General features: G+C 42.5%; 1 protein-coding gene across 4 annotated transcripts in view; it reads left to right on the top strand.

The window, feature by feature from the left end:
• TMEM178A (transmembrane protein 178A) overlaps nucleotides 1-8,255 on the top strand; it is a 53,378-nt gene extending 45,123 nt beyond the window's left edge. For all 4 annotated transcript variants that reach the window (XM_073214102.1, XM_073214108.1, XM_073214100.1 and 1 more), the window contains one exon: nucleotides 7,290-8,255. In XM_073214102.1, coding sequence (XP_073070203.1) covers nucleotides 7,290-7,531 — 242 coding nt within the window. In that variant the 3' untranslated portion in view covers nucleotides 7,532-8,255. The remainder of the gene's footprint in view (nucleotides 1-7,289) is intronic.
• The last annotated feature ends 13,097 nt before the right edge of the window (nucleotides 8,256-21,352 follow it).

The raw sequence follows: 21,352 nt of genomic DNA, 5'->3' as shown, positions 1-21,352 counted from the left end.
CTCCTTCCACCTCCCACCCACCCCTTTGCCCCTGTCCCCTCTGAAAGTAACATGGGCTGTCACTGTGAGCATCCTGGCAGAGTATTCAGATGTCACAGGGTTTTCGAATAGTTCTGAGCAGGAAACCAACAAGTTTTCTGGATTTTGGTGCATGTACCCAAATGGAATAGCTATATTCCTATACTCCTGCAGCACAAGGAGGCTAAAATTCTAGCTCCTGAGGTTTTGGAGGAGGATTTGAACTATCAAGACCAGCTGTGGGATGCCCACCTAAGGGGTTCACTTAAAATCCAAATTGTAGGATGAGCAGGCCAAGGCAGCAAAGGATCAGAGAGGCCTGCGTGGCCTGGAGGATCCCGGAAGCTGAGCTTTGTGGCCATTAAAATTCTCCTCCATCTTCTTCCCTCCCTGTATTAGTTGAGCTCCCATTTTTGGCTCTTGTCTCCAAATACATGAAAGAGGTACAGAGTTACTTCTCCCCACCCCAGACAGGCCTGCATCACATCCCCTTGTCAGGAAGATATGCAGAACTGTGGACAATAAAAGCTTCAGTAGAAGTAATATTTAAAGGACACTTTTGATATGGATAATGCATGAACAGTTGGGGATGCTCTTAGATATGAAACAATTGCAGGCCATAAAAGCCAGACCTAGTGAGTATTCCTTGGGAGGCCAAAGAGCGGGTTTGGTTTTAAATGAAAGGAAGGTGGGGGCTTAGGTCCACAAGTGGCCTGCAGCTCCTGGCCAGGCTGGCTCAGGGGCTCGGGGTATCCTGCTGAAAGTGCACTTGTTAGACAGAAACAAAACAAGCAAAGGCAAACCCCACCACCTGAAAAACTTGAGGTTGGTGACCCATTCCGAAGGACTAACAGACACCATAACACTGTTATGTTTCTTTGCTTTTGGTTGTCCAGATATTTTTTGGAGTAAAGGGAAAATCCATGTAGAGATCCTGCCACTTGAAAAATTAGGTTTTTAAGTATTTTCCTTATTCCAGATCGAGTCTTGCCCATGTTGTCTCATTAAAAAAAAAAAAAAAGTAGGAGAAAAACGGTTTGTGACCATTATCACACAGAAAGTGTTTAGTTTTTCTGGGCTTCCATTTAACATTATACCATAAGCATCCCCTATGCCCTACACTATTCTTCTGCTCAGTTTTTAATGGTGTTTAAAAGCTGTATGTTCTTCCATGGAGTGGATCTACTGTGTTGTGTTCATCTGTTCTCTTGGGGTTTGGGGAGGTTTGTTTTATTTTTGCTCCTTCAAATAATGCCTTCATAGTGCCTTTGTAAATACCTAGATGTGTAATTACTCTGAATGAGATAAATTAGCTGTAGGACATTCACTCGTAGCAGATGAGAGCAACTAAGGGTTAAAAGTATTGATTCTAATTAAGCAGAAGTGTCTTCAGCAGCCCTTGTCAGCGTCTCCCCTACAGATTTTTTATGCTAAACATAGCCCCTTCTAATGTGCCAGCATCTTCATTCTCTGCCTAAACTTATTAGCCAAACCTTCATTGAAGAGCATCAGTGATGTGACAATTTGAGATGTTAAAATGGAAACTTTGAAAAGTCTTTCTCCTTCTGCCTTACTGCACACAGACAGCTCTTGATTACCACATGTGGAACAGGAGTGCTGCCAATTGTCAGTTTGCATATGGGAGCCAGGTTCTCCTCTGTCCCCTTCTGCTTCCCTGGGGCCTTTCAAAGGGCCTTCCAGCAGGACCAGGGGCAGGCCTCACATCCTCCACAGGTCCCAAAAACAGCCTTTTGACTTCATGCCTCGGACATTACACACAAGGTCAAAGAGGCTCATACAGAGGACTGAAGAAGTAAGACACTCCTCTTCTGGCTGTAGTAGCTGCCCGGTACTGGATCACACCACTCTGGGGGCACTGTGATTGAGTATCTCCATCAACAACCAGCAATTCATTTTGTTAGGTTGCTATAGGGGTAGAATTTAGTGATTATAATTTGTTATACAAATTTGAAAGGGTTAATTTATTCAATGCAAACATTTTTTAACTACAATTTTTATGTCTCTGCTGTAAGGTTTTACTATCTTTGAATATACTAGGAGTCTCAAAATTGGATAAAGTTTGGGCCTCCCTTGATGGGGGCCTCACTGTGTACTGTATCCATTTCCTTTCATAGGCTGTGCTCTGAGGTAGGGCCTTCCAGTGAGTGTTGTGATAGCAGATAAAAAGGAGATAGCTCCAAGGCTGCCCCAGCAAAGCTCAGGGACACTGAACAACTGTTGGTTATCCACTCCTTTGCTTCAGTGTATTCAAATGAAAAAAAACTCTGCTGTAGTAGATCAATTATCTGGTTATCCATTGATTATGACCTCAAACTACAGATTCCTAATACTTTATTTGAAACCCTTGGAGCCAGGTATGTTTTGGAATTCAAGATTTTAAAGTTTTGTTTTAGAAAGGTAATATGGTGCATATATCTTATGTTATCTAACACCCTTAGCGGGGTCTGAAATCAAATACATTAACATTTCTGCAACAAAACATATGAATATTCACACTGATTGGGATCAATAAGGACTATAAGCCTTATGTCACATCAGGTCAGGCTTTGCCATTTAATGAGATTACTGCAATCTTTCAGAAGATTGGATTTTTTTTGGATTTAATAATTATAGATGGTGGATCTTTTATTTTATTTTATTTTATTTCTTGAAGTCTTACTTGTCTCTATTAGTCCTGCACAGTCATTTAGTGAAGACAACTTAGGAATGGCTTTTTGAGCAATCTCTGTGAAAAGTAGCATGAGGCATTTTGGCTGGAAGAGCAGAAACCAGAATGATGGGCAGGCCATCTTTTGACGGAGTGGGGAAAAAAAAATCGATGTTTATGCCTTTGGGTGTTGCAGTATGTTATTTATCAAGCAGGCTAACCTGGATGAAGTAACTTTCACTCCTTTTATCCTCTTAAGCACATCAAAGGAGGACAGTCAAAAGAGTGGGCCCAGTGACCCTAATTACATCTTACCAGTGAGCCACAGGCACCACCAGATTTTAGGGAGGGAAATTAGGTTGATGATCTGGGATGACAGCATAAATTTATTTCTGTTCTGATCTGAAACTATCCCCTCCAGCCTTGTAATTCTGTGATTTGGTATCTTCCAATTAAGAGTATTGGCAGAAAACCTTTTAATATTTTATAAGAAAAATTGCCATGCTTAGGGCTTTTCAGAACCAGCAATTATTCATTTTTTTGAAGCTGCTACCAGCAATAGTCAGGACCAACCTTGGGACTCAAAAGCCTCTTTCTGCTGGTGCCACCAGCTGGGCTGAAGAGTTTCAGTGGTCGCTGGTCAGGGAAGAAGTGAAAGGGAAGAGAAATCCCAGGAGAAGAATGGAGAGGGGACCTCTCTCCCCATGAGTTTTCAGAATGACCATTAGATGTTGAACTTTCTGAATGCAGGGGTGGTACCTTATTTATCTTTTCGTACCTCTGGCCTTTCATTAACTAGACTGCTACTGACAAAAATACATCAGTATCTGAAATGACTTGCTAAATAGGTAATTCCCACAAGGGTACTTTGGGATGAAGTGGTTCTTTAGGGTGACAGAACTGTGTATTGCAGAACTCAGTTTCATTCAATATGTTTTACTGACTTCATGTGCTCAGCTCTGCTAGACTCCATGAGGAACTTAGAGGAAGTCTAGGAGGTCTCTGCTGTCCTCCCCTGAGATGCACAGTGGAAAGTGGAATGGGAAGAACACTTGGGGTTCCCAGTCACATCGACTTCAAACTGTTTCAAATCTCTCTGTGACCAGCGAGAACTCAGTAAACTACCTCTAAGATAATCAGAACTGGGTCTGGGATATGCTTGATAAATAATTGTTGAATAACTGATTAAACAATATTTAAGGTAGTAAAATCTCACTAAGACGTATAAAAGGACTAGAAATATACTTTGTACGTTGAGTACACACACATACACACAAGATGTTAGGGTTGAGTTGTATCCCCTCCAAATTTGTATGTTGAAGTCCTAACCCCCAGGACCTCAGAACGTGACTGTATTTGGAGACAGGGCCTTTAACAAGATGATTAAGGGAAAAGTGAGATCATTAGGTGGGCCGATCCTGTAATATGACTGGTGTTCTTATAAGAAGGGAAAATTGGGACACAGCCACAAAGGAAGCACCGTGTGAAGACAGGGAAAAGAGCTCCATCTACAAACCAGGGAGAGAGGCCTTGGAAGAAACCAACCCTGCGAGCAGCCTGATCTGAGACTTCCAGCCTCTAGAACTGTGAGAAAATAAATTTCTGTTGTTTCAGACACCAGGCCGTAGTACTTTGTTACTGCAGCCTGAGCTAAGTAATACACATGAGTACTGTAAGGTATGTGGATGGCACTCAAATAGTATCAAACTGACCTTAGACTAATAATCCAGCTACAACAAAAATGTTCTCATCACTTAAACATTTTTTCTTGGTATCTTTGAAGTTAGGAGGGTCTTTTTTTTGTCTTTCCTTTTTACAGTCTCTTGAATGGGCTAGGCCTCTCTTACAAAAGCTTGTTGGAAAAGCTGGAAACAGTTCATGGTCTCCTCCAGTGCATTTCCTTGTGATACTCAGGAACAGTCATGCATATTCTGTGAAGAGTGGTGGCAGCTATATATTTGCAAACTTTTTAGAGAGGTGAGGGTCTGAAAAGGAGGAACTCTTAGATATGTTCTGTTGTTTATCTTTGCTTTCCTCTCAGAACAACTTCAAAAGCATCTTGGAAGGGGGAAAGATGTCATTAGGCAGCCCCTGGGAGCATTTATGGGGAGGGGGAAGGGCAAATGGTGGCATATTTGTGGGCTCAGAGTAACCCTATGAGTTAAGGCAGAAAATAAAACAGGTTTCAGCAAGTTTCAATGAGTGCCCTATTTCAAAAGAACTTAAGTGGCACACAGATGCATATAATATTTCACAAAAAAATAAATGCACATAAGTGATAAGAATAAGACAAAGGAGCAATCAGGTTTGCAATGCAAAATGGATCCAAGGTGAGATCAGTAGCTAAAGACATGATATGAAGTCTCAGACTTCTGCCCATGGGGGACCACTGACTTAACTTTAGGGAGTTTCTGCTTTCTGGCATTTCTATTCAATGTGAACTGGTGGTGTTATGCTAAAATTCACTACAACAAAAGCAATTTTATGAAGTTGGTAGGAGAAAGGTGCTAATAAAATCAATGTGTAGTATAAAATCAAAAAGAGTATGTACAGAAGAAAAATCCCTGGCACTCTATTTTTTATTTAGTTGCATAACACTGAGTACTAGATTCACTAGGAAGTTTGGGGCAGTGTTGTTGCTCCCTGTCTTGTTTTGGAATATCAGAATCACAGACATTTGACATTATCACAGACTTCAGCAACCAAGTCCCCTATTGTTTTCCCAGATGAAAAAATTAAGGTTCAGAGAGGTCAGGCAATTTCAAGGTCACACAGTGATATTTGTAGGTCTGGGACCAGAATATACATTTCCTGCTCTTCAATCAAGTGCATTTGGACATGAAAGGATGCTTAAAAGTCTTAGGTTGAAGTCAAGTTTTCAGAGGCCATTAAAACTATGTTACTTAGAAAAAGCCTTGGGTTTAGGTATCCAGCTGTGTGCAGACAGTTAAATAAAGAATAGAGTTGTTTTTCCCGTGAATTGGTCATTGTTCTATTATTATATTTTACCTGTTGATACTCCAGAGATCAATTTTTTTCTGGCTGCCTTAATGTTGTATTATCACCATTCATTAGAAAGACCTTGTTATATATAAACACTGTCTTTGTTTTGGTGCCAGTGAAAACATTCATGTGGAAGTAAGAACAATTGCTCTTCGCAAGGTTGGAAAAAAAGCAGTATTCTTTTCTGACTGATCCATTCCATTCTGAAAGAATTATTCCCATCAGGATCTTTCTTTGAACTCAAAGTGATGTTTGCTGAAGCAAGAAGCCAGAAGATAAGACTTTATCCTTTTTAGAAAAACAGAATCACTTTAGTTTAAAAACAGAATTAGGCAAAAGGTAGGAATTATCAAATTATCTCAGATCAAGTGTCCTTTTTAATTTAAAACATTCCTTTTCTTAAGGCACATTTGCAAAAGGATTCAGGCAATGTACCATTAGTTTTCAAGTACAGCCAGACTTCTAGCACTTAAAAAAATGACATTAAGATGAACCTTATTTCATTCCAAATATTGCCTGCTTTGAGTTTATTTTTCTGCTAGTGTTTCTGATCCCCAAAGCTCTATCAAAAAGGGGAGGGGGATTTCGTTACTTTCAGCCATCTCTTGTCAGTCCTCAAATCTGAGTCTTGTTTTCGTATGGAGATGCTGAATATATCCCTCAGATTACTAAAGCAATTTTTCCAGCAAATAGATGCAACCCCCATTGCACACAGGGATCAAGCAAAGAAATGTATAGGACTTGAAACAGAACAGGGACACTCCCATACTTCACTGGGTGTCAGTTTCTGTTTTCATTCTCTGTCATCAGCTAAGCAACTGCCTCATTCTGACCTCCCGCCCATCCAAAAGGAGCATCCTTGGGGTCCACTGTGGTAGAAAGAAGCCTCTACATCCTTGGAGCAGCATCTGAGTACTAAAAATCCTGTGTGTTGAACATTTGTATCAGACTCCTGATTTTAGTGTCTTGGAAGGACAGTTATACATACATGTGTTGATAGAAAAAAGTAAAATTTGGGGTCTGTCCATTTTCTTTATGTCACCCAAATCACCCACATTCTAAGTGGGTGAAGTATATGACCTCCTTACTCAGCTATTTCACATCTATTCCAACTTCCTGGATTTAATTTATATTATTTAAAAGCTCTTACTCATTCATCACAAAAAACATTTTAAAAACTGCATAATGATTTGTTGAGGTCCTAGTATGTGCCAGGCTTTGTGCCTTAAAATATGATTTAGTACTTGCAAAACTCATTTAAAATATTATTTGCAGGCAACATGATAAATACTAATGATAATGGTAATTGAAAAAGAAATATATCTACCATTCAAGAAATTGTGAATAGTTCCAATTATCAGAATTTTCCTCTGTGCTCTTGCCCAAGTTATCTCCAATACCTTGCATACGGTCTGGCATGTCAAGGTTTTGCTAGTGTTTGTTGAATGAAGTAATTCAAGTGAAAGAATTATAGATCCTTGATTAATTTTGGAGTGATCGCTTCATTGGTTGATCTGATTTTCACAAAGGCCTGTCTGGCATTTGCCTTGTAGCAGGCCAACTGTAACCAATTATTCTGTTCTTTTTGTATTATTTATAGGGATATTTTGCACCATTTCCCTCTGCACTTATGCTGCCAGTATCTCATATGATTTGAACCGGCTCCCGAAACTAATTTACAGCCTGCCTGATGATGTGGAACACGGCTACAGCTGGTCCATCTTTTGTGCCTGGTGCAGTTTAGGCTTTATTGTGGCAGCTGGAGGTCTCTGCATTGCTTATCCGTTCATTAGCCGGACCAAGATTGCACATCTAAAGTCTGGCAGGGACTCTACAGTATGACTGTCTGCATTCAAGGCCACTTCTCGGTGACCAGTCCACAGCGCAGATGACTCCTGAGGGAAACAGAGCCGAGTTTGAGTCAGGATCCCAAGCACAAGACAGTCTTTTACATTCCAACCTGTTGCCTGCCAGCCCTTTCTGGATGACGGATATAAAATCATGCAAAACCTCCAGACCTTTATAAGGACAAGACTACTGTGGATTCAAGTGCTTTAATGACTATTTATGCTTTGACTGTGAGACTGAGGGAGCAGTGCCATGGAACATTTCTAGGTTTAGGAAAAAAGGAAATTGCAATGGAAAAATTTGTATGATGCCATTATTTCAGAAAGTTTGTAAATAACAATTACCTGAGAGTCATTTCTATTTGCAAAAGGATTCCTAACAAAGCAAGAATAATTTTCTTGTCATTGTACCATGCTTGTTAGATTTTAATGCAGCATCTTTGGAACTTGTCCTGAATGGTGTCTTTGTTGTGTCAGCACCAAATATTTGTGCATTACTTGTGGATGTTCCTTGTCACAGGAAGATTCTTCTTCTGTTGCCTTTTTTTGGAAGTCCCTTCTCTGTTTTTGTACTGGAATCAAAATGATTAGAAAAACAGATCAACCGTGTAAGAGCTAATCTATGACACTATGCAGTATTGTTTGGAGTCCTATCTGTTGTTCAACCTCTGTCTCTTTATGTTAATGGATTTCTGCATTAAATGACTGCCCCTTGTTAATCGGTGTGTATTTTCCTGTCTTTCAGCTGTGGTAACAGGTCTCCTTAGTCATATGGGCAGATGAGAACTCTATTGTTTTAATAAGGTTCTTATTCAGCCTTACTAATTGCTTCATTTCAATTAGGTTGGTCATTATTATTTATCTTTTGTAGCAACCACACAATTGCTATTGACAAAAGATATTTTTCAAACATCTTTTAAGACCTTGCCATAGTATTATAAGATTTTTCCGTGCCCATCGCTCCCCCACAAACCCCTGCTCCATTCCCCTTTACCATCTGCCTGGTATCTAGCCAGTACTAAGAATACATGGTCTCTGCCCTTGTCCCTGGACCTCCTAGGCCAGGGGTTTTGACCTTGGCTGAACATTAGAATCCTGGTGAATTCTTCAACTGTACCTAAACTGGGCCCCACCCCAGACCAATCGACTCAGAATGTCTGAAGCTGGGCCTAGGCTTGAGTAGTTTTGAAAAAACATCCAGAAACTTCTGATGTACAGCTGGGATTGAGAGCCACTGTGTTGAGCAAGAAATGCAGTAATCTCCTTAGTTGCTAACATTTATTTAGCACTTACTGTGTGCCAATAACTGGGCTATGTTTTTTCCAGGTATGTTTTATTTAATACTCTCCAAAAGCTCTATGAGGTAGGTACTATTTTTCCTATTTTACTGATAAGGAAGCTGAGGATCAGACTCAGAACATTTGCTTTATTTTTCTCAAGCCTCTTCCTATGTGTGGGTATAGGACAAATGTTAAAATCCTTTCATTGTGTTCCATTATCTTTAAATGCAAGAGTGGGCATTAGCTAACTTTGAAGCTTTTCCTTTTAACTCCAGTATTATTCTGTATTCTACACACAACATGTGATAAAGATGTTCTGTAAAATAGGAGAAGATGCCAGATCCAGAAATAAGACACTGTTTCAGAATTTAATTCTATAAAAGATACTTGCTTTGCTATAAAAACTGACTTGGTACTCATAAAAGGATAATGATAATCTACCCCCATCCCCTCAAATAAAGCCTGATCACCAAGTGATTGTCCACATTTTGTCACCAGTCCTTTAGGAAGAGTCAGCTGGTCCTGGTGGCCACACAAGCTCTTGCTGAGGCCTGTGGGTATATTCCCTAGCAATCTCTCAGGCCTGTTTAATAAACCTGTACCTCTGGATGAGATCAGAGACCCATAGAAAGGGGAATTATTCTCATTTATTACTTATGTGGGAAATTCTCAAAGCAGGAGAGCTGTTTCTTTGAAGTCTTCTTTAAAGATTCCTGTATTAAATGTCAAGACTCGTGAGCATTTATATTCCAGCCACCAAAGCAGTGTCTGAGTGAGTGACTTTTGAAGTTTCTGAGAAGCTTCTTAGGGGTTTGAGGTGAGAATGGAAAAAAGCCTCAGAGTGACAGAAGGTTGAAGGGTTCATGTACCAGAAAGATTTGCCCAGCAGCCAGGGGAGTTCATTTAGGATTCAAACATGTGCTGGCAAGAATAGAGCCTTCCTGCTTTCCAGCCAAAGAGAACTCAGAGCAAGGAGCACCGGTGCCCAAGGCCCTTCGCTTTCTCTCATGGAAGTGTAGCAAATTTTGCCAAAGTTGGGCATTTGGCCCCCAGTCCTTGGGCTTCTCGTAAGGGTGTTTTCTTAATTGCCTTGTGCATGAGGAATGATTGACATGGACACACAGTACTGTAGGAGGCAGAATAACTTGTTGAGACCATGTGTTTGTTCATCCTGTGTCCCTTCTGTCCTACTTCTAGTTGCATGCCTGCAACCAGACTGTAGTTCCTTGTCTCAGAGATTTTTTGCAGGGCAGAAAGCAGGAGTGGCTGAGTTCACTGAAGTGAGACTGCAGTGGGTCCAGAAGGGAGCAAAGGCCAGAGCACTGACTTCAAGGGCCAGAAGTGCTCAAGGGCATCCCGGAGACTGGAAACATGACTGGATGACAATCACATGATTAGCTGGGCTGCAACTCACTGAAGGTACCAGGACCTCAGAGAGGATGGCTGTGGGGCACACAGGGATACTGGGGCCCGTGGCACAGTGGATCCCATACTCAGTCAGGGTTTCAGAATAGCAGCATTGGGAGGCACCAAGCCCTGGAAAAATGGGCTTCTCAGTGGTAGCCAGTCTGCCCTTTGGAAGGCCCAGGGTCATGGGCACAACTGTGTGTGTGTGTCCCCAGTAATGACTGAAGGCAACTTCCCCCCAGTCTTGTAAGACAGGACTTTGAATAGAAAGTAAGTGAATTTACAGCACACCTGATATTGTAGACCTAGAGTCATGTCCATCTGCCATATAGAGGCAACATTTACAAAAAAGACAGCTTTACCCAAGACCTGGATGAGATAACCATAGGCCCAACCCCCCACCCCACCATTTAATTGTCCTTGGCTTATTTGCAATGTTAGAGCCATTGCTGCCCACTCTGAAGGAATCCCACCATCTCCCACGGACCCTTGATAGTCAAGAGTTTAGGATGTAGGAAACTTAACACAGAATGTAATTCCTCCATAAAAGTCATTATATCTTTCACCAAATATTTATTGAATGCCTACTATAGTCTAAGCACTATGCGGGGGCATTCAGGAATACTGGGGCCCTTGGGAAACAATGTGCTGCCTATTCTAGGCACTTGGGAAACATTAACCAGGCAAAATAGACAAGGTTCTTGCCCTTCTGAAGCTCACTCTAGTAAAATGCAGTAAAATACAAGTAAAAAGTTAGTTACCCTTTCAAACCCAAAGTGACTTAATAAATCCAGGATTAAAATAATTCAAAACAGTTATTAAAATAAATTTCTTTTGAATTATATTTTCATTGGTTGTCCATTTCACTTCATATCATTCTTATTTGAATCTCTCTTCAGTAACATAAAAGACACATTGCTGACTTTTTGGGGTGGAGGGGGAAGTTGCCTTCAAAGATTTCCCATTTGAAACTTAAATCTGAGAATGACAAAGGTATGCCTCAGTTATCTGAGCTAAGGAACCTGGGTTCCTGGGTTCCTAAGGTTAGCTGAGCTAGGAATGAAGAGGAACCTGGGATCCTGGAAACTCAGAAGGCCACAGGGTCCAGATAAACTCCACAGTGGAGGCCAGTGCATGTGGGATGCTAATGTTGCCTGGTCACTCCTTCCAGATCTCTGCTCAGGCTATTTCCTTGCTGGGGATGCCCACTCACACTCTGCCTGGCTCACACTGACTTTTCCTTGTGTCTCAGCTTCAGCATAACACTCCTGGAAGCCTGCCTTGAACATGCTGCACTGCTCGAACCCTGGTCCTCACCAGTGACCCTCTGTATGCTAATCACCTGTTCACTGCTAACTGGATCAGAGACTCTTGCAAGGTGGAAACCGTGTCTTGTTCGTGCTTTGTCTCCAGTACTTTGCCCCGGAACATAATAATAGATGCTCATAAATCTTTGTGGAATAAATGCATGAATTCAGAGTCACAAAGATAAGCTCTCATTTTCCCTGGACAGTACTGACTCCTTTAGCACTCACTTTAGGAAGCCCATAAAAAAATGTGCAGTAGTGTAATAGGCTAAATGGAATGAGAATATAGCTTGGCAAGCAAGTAAGCTTCATTAGAAAAATTAAAGGGACTATTAACCCAGACTAACCCAGATATAACTTGAAATGTCTTGTGAACTAAGTATGATGGAACATTTATTTGATGGTTCAAACAGTATTAAGTTAGTAACCTTAATATGGCTCTACACCTCAATTTAAAGCTTTCCCATTTATGTGTGGGGATGTTTTAAATCTCTAATTGGAATTCTGAAAGGAATGCTTCAAAAATCACATCCTTTGAATGCAAATAGCTCTTCTGACCAAGAACCCTGTTGAATTGCATTATTTGAATTTCTTTGGGGCCCTGTCCCTTGGCAGGAAGGGGAGGAATTTCTCCTGGCTGCAGGACAACCACAAATGCTTGGAGAGGCACAGGCCACCCCACTGTGTACTGGGAATATGGTTATCCAAAATACTTCCTCTCTGGATACAACCTATGTTTTGCCAGCCTTCAAAGCAAGATTTCTAATTGTTTAAAGCCTATCAGAATATGTCTTTTTGTAGCCTCGGTTAGAGGAAAACAAATTGGTTGGCTATAAAATAAGATACTTTCTGTCTCTATCATCATCTACTGTAAAATACTGCCTGCTGTGTAGAAGGCCTCGGGCTGTGCAGGGACCTCTGCAGACAGGAGCCAAGAGAAGACTGAGGCTGGAGTGGCAAGAGCCAGGGGCCAGTGGTGCTGGTGGGACTGCTGGGATAGGCCGAGCCTCTCTGGCTGCGGTATGGAGGCAGGACTCATCCTGGCTACGGAAAGCGATGGAAGCATTTAAGGAAGGACAATGATGTGATCTGGTTTCCACTTCAAAATTATCAGTGTTGCCGCTGGATGAAGAAAGGATTGGGAGGAGCAGAGACGAGGAAGAGAAGCCAGCTGAGGAGGAGGGTGCTGTGGGGTCTGGGTGACACTGTGGACCTGGACAGAGAGGGTAGCCAGGAAGGTGAAGAGAAGGTGGCATGGATATTTTAAAGATGGGATTGACAAGACTTGATGGTAAATTGGATGGAGAGGGAAAAAGGAAGGGATGTTATCAAGGATGACAACTAAGCAATACTTAGAGTTAGGTTATTTACTAAGGAAATTATGGTTTCTGTGTCAAAAAGGAGATAAGCATAATTTGAAAAAAAGGAAAAAAGAAAAACAATACTAAGTTTCATGGTAAACCCAGTGTCATATAGGAGGCATTTATCCTTAACTGAGTGGGGCCCAGGATTAAAAAGCTGTATGTGGATAATGTGGTCCAATGACCTCAATGTGCCAAGGTTGCAAATAGGATTCAGTTTGCATGTGAACTTGATCAATTAGTGGTAGCTGGGAAGATTTCAGTCCAGCCACAAGGAGAAAGAATGAAGTGGTTGTGAGTGAATGGGAAAGGCAGATGTCACATGCTGGCCACCCCCAGCTGAAATCACACCTGCTGGACTATTGACCTGCTTTCATTAAGCCCCCATCATGCCTTTGGGCTGGCATGGCAGATACTCACAAATGCCCAGTGACCTGCTCATTTTGGGTGGCCTAGATTCTGATGACGCCTTGAGCATGGGCTGTGAGGATGGATGAACTGCACTCTCAGGTTCTTTAGGAAATGTCCCAACTCTACACAGGCCCGTAGAGGTAAATTCCCTCAATATCTGCATTGGTGTGGAGTGACATTCTCTAGGAATTCTGGAAAGTACACAGAAGCCTTGTGAGAGCAGGGGTTCATGGAGGCTCCGTTACATCCTGAGAAGTAGGGCCTAGGACTCCATTGACTATGCTCCTAGGACACAACAGGTGCCTCACAATCACAGACAGTTGTCAACTCCGAACACTGAGTTCTTGAATCGTAAAACACCTTTTACTTTTATCCTCTTGGCATTGCCTGTCAGTTGTGTTGACTTTGATGAGCATATAAATACTTGCTTTAGGAACTTGCTTTACTGAGCTGAACTTTACTCAGCTGTGGCTTCAGTGGTCTTCATACTCATTCCCCACACGTAAAACACATCACTTCTCATCATACCAGTTGAAACTGTTAAGCATAAGAATGCAAAACCTAGAGACCTGCATAAATTGTTGAGGTTTTTTCATTTCTCCCTAAGCCCTGCTTTTTCCATTTGTTAGTTTTAGACTCTACTGAGGGCTCAAAAATCATCTCTCTCTTTCAAAGTACTTGATTCTAAGAGGATGGTGCTGGAGTCCCATTCCTGTTAATTCTTAGGTCTCCTATATTCTTGTAAATGTCAGACGTAAATAAATAAGTGGAAAAGAAAGCTCTGATTCTCAAAGTCTTCTTCCAAACTGTGTCTGAGATGCTAAAAGGACTGAGTCAGCGTTTCCTTAGTGAATGTTCCAGGCCAGGCCCTTTACAAAGCTTATTATAATATTATTGCCCCTAATTTATGAATGGAGAAAATCAGACTCATAGAGGTCAAATAACCTTCCCTAAGGTACAGAGTCAAGCTTAGATTCTGGCCTGCTCACTCCAAAGTCATTATTCTTTCCACTTTCTTATGTGGCATTCCCATCACCCACCCGAGACCCAGCACAAACAACAATAGTGCATTTTTAGCCATATCTGAGTTTATTTCCCCAAATTTTATACATCTAGACAGATTCACATTCCCCCATGTTTTTCATGGTTCCCCTTGGAAGTTACTCCTCTGCAGTTTTTAATCGAGCTGCTGTATTTCTAAACCAGAGCTCACACTGTCCTTTGTAATTCATAAAGAATGCCAGACCTATTTTTAAAAGCACAGAACATCTCCTCACATGATTGACCTTCAGGAGACCCTGTCCTCTGCAGTAGCCTAAAGGTATGACAGCAATTTTAATTACTTTCTTGGAACTGCCCCCAGAAAAGATTTTGAGAAATCCCTATGTCACCAAGGCTGTTCAAACATTAATATTTAGGTGGGAAGCTCCTCCTTATTTTGTCCTGTGAAAGCATCCCTGATGGCTTTTTAAAAATTATTAAATGAAAGCAATTACTCAAAAAAGGAGGCTACATAGTTTTGTGGTTAGAGATAGGACAGGAACTTAGAGACTCATGCCTTGAGTCCTTCTTTTGTGACTGGCTGTGTGGTTCTGAAAGTCAACCATCTCTTCCGGACTTCTGGCGACATTCATGAGCTGATAGCCTTTCCAAGGATAATGACAATAAACCACACATTTGAGAAGCTCAGGAAATACCTTGAACACCTCTAAAACTGTTATTTTCTTTATTCAGGTTGAATGTGAACTAATTATTTTTAATGTGAACTAATTTTAAAAACATAGCATGTAAATTATACAAACAATAAAATAAAACCATCTGATGTTCAATCACTACAAGGAGATTTTCCAAGTCTTTTATTACTCATCAAAGTACTTCATTTTAATTTTTCTTTTTGAGAGGTTGGTCGCTGTGCAGTGACTTCAAAACAAAACAAAACAAAACTTTAGCTTTGGGAGGTATATGAAGACTCTGACTGGCACCGCTGTGGACAATAGAGAAACTGACACTCTGAGCATTAATCCAAGATCTCAGCCAGTCTCTCTAAATCCCAGTAAATGAGCTGATGAGGTTTCGGGGTTGACATATCTGAGTAAGTATAAGTATTTCTGCAAACATGTCGATGGAGCGTTAGCCTCAGCTTTCTCTGCCTGTGCTATGACTACAGTAAATCACTATCACGCCAACATGTTTCTCAAATAAAATGGACTCCGGAATTGAAACCAAACCAGCTGTGAAAGGTAATCTGGGGGAGATAACACGAGTGATTAATGCAGTATTGATTCAAATAAAGTAACAGTATAAAGAATGTTCACAGGAATGGGGAAGGTTTCTAAGAGAACTGGAGTGTGAGGGAAGATGTGGGAGCACAGAGTGAGGCGGGCTGAGGGGCAAAGGTCCACGTGGAGCTGCGCCAGGGGGACATGGGTAATGCCCTCTTCTCCCTCCCAACCTTGTCAAAACAATACCAGTTACTGCAGGAGCCAGATGAGTGAAGAATGCAATGGGTTAAGATGAAATTTCATTATTTCTTAAAGCAATCAGTCAGTGGGTCTGTGATACGCCTACATAATCAAGAAGGGTGTCACAGAAAATGTCAAGCTCTTACATAGGAACGATTGAGCAGTTGCTTCTGTGTTGCATGATTCCATATATCTCAGTGTCATGAAGGAAAAAAAGAAAAGTCTTCCTTCAAGGAATAATGGTGGAACATGTTTTGTTTTTTCCTTTGTGACACTGGAATGCATGCTGGGTCAAAGCAAGAGGGAATTCGGTTTAGCATCCTGGGACTTTCTGGCTCTGCTCACTTGGTTGGCAGATGGCCACGAAGAGTAACTTGCATGTGGTCATTGGTTTATCTGATCTGTATTGAGTGCCTATTCTGTGCCAGAGCAAGTCTACAAAGCTACTCCCCTCAGGAGCTCTCACCAGAATGGCCAAGAGAGACAGTGAGCAAGTATGTCATTTATCCTGGGAATAGGTGCTCTGAAGAGAAATGGGGACAGGCAGAATAGAGTGTGAAGTTGAGGTGGTGGCTCCTTTAGATAGGGAGGCCAGGGAGGCCTTGCTAATAAGGTGACACTTGAACAGACAGCCTGAGCCAGAATAGGTTTGTGGGGAAATGTCCAGGGAGAGGGGACAGTAAGTATAAAGGCCTGAGATGGGGGTGAGCTTTGCATATTCCAGGGTCAATCAGGGAGCAGAATGAAAGAGAGCATGCTACCGATGCTGTTAGAGGTGTACAGGGGCTGGATCAAGACTTTGGGTTTTATACAGAGTAAAATTGAAAGTCATTGAAGGGTTTTTGAACAGGAGAATAATATAACCTCACTTAAATGAAAACAAAAACACAGACTCTCTGGTTTAGTGAATTAATTTTCCTTGGTTCCATGTTAATACCCAGAGGCCAGTATTGGGACTTGGGGCATGAAGCAAAACACATGGCTAATATGCCTACTCTTCCAAGGTGAACTCAATCTCAATAGTGTAGACATATCATGGGCATCAATCACAAAAGAGCAGCCAGAAGGGTGACCACTCAGTGTAGAAACAATGAGTAAGAGTGAGGGCGGCAGGCAGCAAGGGGACCTGGAGTGATTGCTCTCATTTGTTCCACCCCTGAGGAGGCAGTTACTCAGTGAAGGAACCTGATGAAAATGGCAACGGTAAATGATTGCGGCATTCAGTTGGCAATTCTACTTCAAATCTCCTGATCTCTTGACTATCACAAATTCATGGAGTTTAACTAAAAGACAGAGCTGCCCTTTTCCTGTACCTAGGCAAGTTTTCAGTCATGTCTTTAAACTCCCCACAAATCCATTACTTTTCACTCTCAGATTATTTTCCTGGACTCTGTTCATCTTTCTCTCTCTGTCAAGCTTTTCCTGAGAGTAATTTCATCCCCCCATTTCCAGCGGTGAGGGAAAATCCTCTCTCTCATAAATTTGGACTTCTGGCCGGCTGCTTACCTTTCTTTCCAGAGGACTGTCATAGCAGCATCTCAGGCAAGGCCAGTTTACCAAGGAGCATGCCCAGCGCCTGACACATACCAAGTATTCAGGAAATAGCAGTCACTGAGCTTAATACCTGAATAAATGAAGGAATAAACAAATGAGTAAAAGAATAAGAGAACTGAGAAGGCTACAGACAATACGGGGAAATAGTGGGGGTATAACGTGTGCAAAAATGTTCACTTGAAACTTCTTAATTACCAGGATTTCTCTGTGAGGAACTTCCCTCTCACCTAATTTTAATCTGAAGGCTTTCTTACACAGCTCCTTAAGCAATCATATTTACCTGTATCTAAGTGAGCTGGTCTTCTTGAAAAATCAATGAATTTTGAATCCCTGATGGGAGTTAGCTTTCTAGGTTATGTAGGAAGTAGGTGTCTCTCCTGACAGCTGTCTGTCTCTGGCATGGCTCTGAGTGTCCCTTTGATTTACTGGCCTCAGATCCACAAGCATTTTTTTCTTCCTTTCTAACAGGAACCCATTCAATTTCATTTAAGAAATAATCATTGTTCTTGTGTGACACATCCTGTGCCAAAGGAAAAAAAACTACCATAAAATACTCCAACTTGAAGACATCCTCAAATTTTGGAAAATTCTCAAAAGCTTTATTGTGTTATGCATTTGATAGTAAAGATAGTTTAGCAGAAATTGAAACCATGATTTACTTCTGCAAAGTACACTAATTAGAACCACTGCCTCTATGGTCTCCTCCACCATCATTCAAGTCAGTGAAGCATTTTTCTAACAGCCATTTGCTGCTTCTGGTTATATATGCAAAGATGTCCATCCTCACACATTTTTTTTTATCTTATAAAGATGCAAGTAAGGCATAGAATGAAAAAGGCTGTATTGTTCAAAATCTTTGAGGGGCTGAAATATTAAAAGTAATTCTGTGGGGAGCGGGGTGCTGCAAAAAATATGAAATTGAGACCTGGACAATATGGCAGAAAGGAAAATGGGAAACAGGGGAGTGCTCCACTGAGAATGAGCGAGGTTGTGCCTGGACCACAGGAATGTGTTTCAGTAATGTAGGTATGTGGGACAGGGTTCCCAGCTGCCATCAATAGAAGCTACTCTAAGTAGTTTAGCATAAAAGGAGCTTATTACAAATATATTAAGGTGTTTTAAGAGGGCCATAATATTAGTCTGGGTGACAATACAGCCAGCAACACCATCAAAACCATAGGACGGGACTGTTGCTCCATTGCAGCCTCTGCAGGGCACCCACATGCAGCTTGCAGTCCTGCCCTCCATCTCTGCTAACCCCTGAGGCCAGAGGCTCCTGCTGCCGATGCCTGCTTAATTAGAGGTGCTTTGGCTGGTAACCGGTATCCCTCCCACTTTCACCCATTGGCCCTTTATTCTGACGCTGGGAGAAAGAGCACCATCTATTGTTCACTGGTTCATAGCAGCCTGTAGGAAGGCATCTCACCCTCTGATTCTGTCTCTGCTGGCACAGTAATTGGGTGTTCAATAGGCTGGTCCACCATGCCATAGGCCTTCTGTATCAGGTGATGGGGGACATGGTAAGACTAGATACCCTGTGAGCACAGGTCTATTGTCTCACTCACTGCACTCTAACTGAACTCTGAGAAGCACAGTGGCCAGTTAAGTCTGTGAAAGTTGCTGCTGGCCTGAATATCCAAATCCAGAATGAGTAGTTACTCCACTGAGGAGAAACTACTGCCCTCTTCCCAAAGGAAAGGTCACTATGATAATGCCTCTCCTGGATGTGGTTGTAACATGTGTCAGGGTCGGTCACTGCTGATGAAAATCAATCAGCTGTGACAACAGGCATACCAGCCTTGGTGAGAAGTCTTGTCGGGCCAGTGCGTTATCTGTATCCCTGAAGCCATGGCTACTTTGTCCGTGAGGCCTCTGAGCAGGGGTGGCTGGGGATGGGGAAGGCACCAGGAGGGCCATCTTCCCCCAGCATACTTAGGACCTTCTCCACAGTGGGGACTCCTGGCCACCCCAGCGGGACACAAATGTTCTCCCATCCTGGGACCTGTTCTGAGACGTCCATCCATATTCCTCTTCCCCACACCTCCTTTCATGTCACTGACAGTCCTCAAACTGGTAGCTCCTGCCCATGACATGGTGAGCATCTGCCTCACAGGCCATCTCTCCTTCCAGGTGCCATTCCAGGTCTTGCTCCCTGGGAGGGTTTTTCTTCCTACTGTCCCTTGACCCTAAGTAGGGCTGAAATGCCCCAGCAGTGAAATTCCAGCAGGTGCATGCTGAACTTGCAGAGTCATTGGTAAACCAGATTTGACTTTTTTCCATTTTGGTGGGCTGCTCATTGGGAATGCCTCATGGGACCACAGTGGTGAGGGAGGGAGGCGGTGTGGCACCTCGGCCTGATGAGGTGTGTGCTGCTGGGCTGGGCCCACTGAACTCTGGCATGGTGGGTCAGATCACTCCCAGTTCAAGATGGGCCGTTTAGGTCACATGGTCAAGCTTGTGGGGTGTCCTGTGGTCAAGCCCTCAGTAGCAAGCCAAGAGTTATTTCTGAAATGAGAATAATGACTTGTATAAGAGAGCTTGACTTTGCTCCAAAAGCTAAGAGGCTATGATTGTACTTCTGTTAGGAGTCGCTGCAGGCTGTCCACAGCATCCAGGTCAGCCTCACACGCTCTGAGCGGTTAGATCTCCTGGGCCATAAGGGCAGAAATGCAGAGCTGCTCACAGGGGGCCTGGGCCAGCTGGAGGGCTGTCTCTTGCCCAGGTGTCCAACAAAATAAATGAGCCAGAGCAGCAAACCCAGAGGTGACATAGGTTGCCTTCAGATGCCAAAGAATTCTGTCAAACATCTGTGCCTCCTTTTCCTTGGTGGTATCAACAGCTGCAGTTACTGCAAAGATACTGTATTGCTTTCGCTTGGTGGTGGGAGGGGGAGCCCAGGGAGTGTGCCCGGGGCCCTCCTGTAACAGACACCCTTACTCCGTGGTTTGGAAGCTTCCTGGGGGTTCTATAGTCGCTAAGGGAGCTATTCCAACTCTAGACTAAGGAACTGGGGAAGTTAGCACGTTACTATTCATGGAGAACACTGAAGCCTTCAGCCGGGTACTAACTCCCCCAGTCTACCAGCACCACACCCAGCCCCCTCCAGCGGCTGCTCCCACTTGCCAGCTGTCCTACAGTGTTTCTGGAATGGGCACTAACACAAATATTATCACTAAGTCGAGGGATGATGTCACTAGTGTGAACATTGGGTTGGTTCCTAAGTGATGCTCCCCCCCAGCACATGAATATTTGGTGCCACCAGGTAAGAGCAGCCCAATGTGAAGGATGCCAATGGAATGAGCTGAATGTGCAAGCTGCAGGACGATGAGGTACTTCACATTATGCCCTTCAGTGGGCCACATTCTGTCTTGGGAGTTGCTTATTGTGTAACTCAGCAACTTCTCCCCTTCCACCAAGTGTAACAAGCTGCCTTTGCTTTGTTCTGGGAAAGGCGAAATGTTTTATTTACTAATGTATTTATTTATTAGGAATATAGCTTATTTTTAAAAACTATGTTAATTGGTGTTTTCTTTAATGTGCAGGTTGCAAAGTTGAATAGGCTTGAAATGGCCTGCCCCAACCCTATTTTCCCCACAAATTCTGTTATTTTTAGTGCATGAATTTGAGAATGAAAAAATTTCAGGAGCACATTTATCATGTTATTGCAGAAGTGCCTATATGCTGCATTCCCACTTGTAACCATGGAGAAATTATTCACGCTCTTATCTAAAGCTAATTCCTCCGCATATGGATTGCATTCCATCCCTTATTCAAGGGTAGGACACTGCTCCAGTGTTTATCTCCCTTTTCCTACCTCATCAGTTTTTCATCTTTCCTGAACATTCTCTTTAGCATAAAAAACATGCTGCTACTTCTCCCAACTTAAAAAAATCCTTCTCTCAATTCCGTATCTCCCAACAACCTACTAACTCCATTCTTAGCTCCCTTCTCAGGGAGTTGTCCATACTCACCAGTTGCAGCTCTTTTACTATTTCCTCTTAACCCTTTCCAGTCTGGTTTTGCCCCTGCTCTAC

Source organism: Manis javanica, chromosome 1, assembly GCF_040802235.1.
Source record: "Manis javanica isolate MJ-LG chromosome 1, MJ_LKY, whole genome shotgun sequence".
NCBI classification, from domain to species: domain Eukaryota; kingdom Metazoa; phylum Chordata; class Mammalia; order Pholidota; family Manidae; genus Manis; species Manis javanica.
This window is presented reverse-complemented; position numbering and strand designations above follow the sequence as displayed.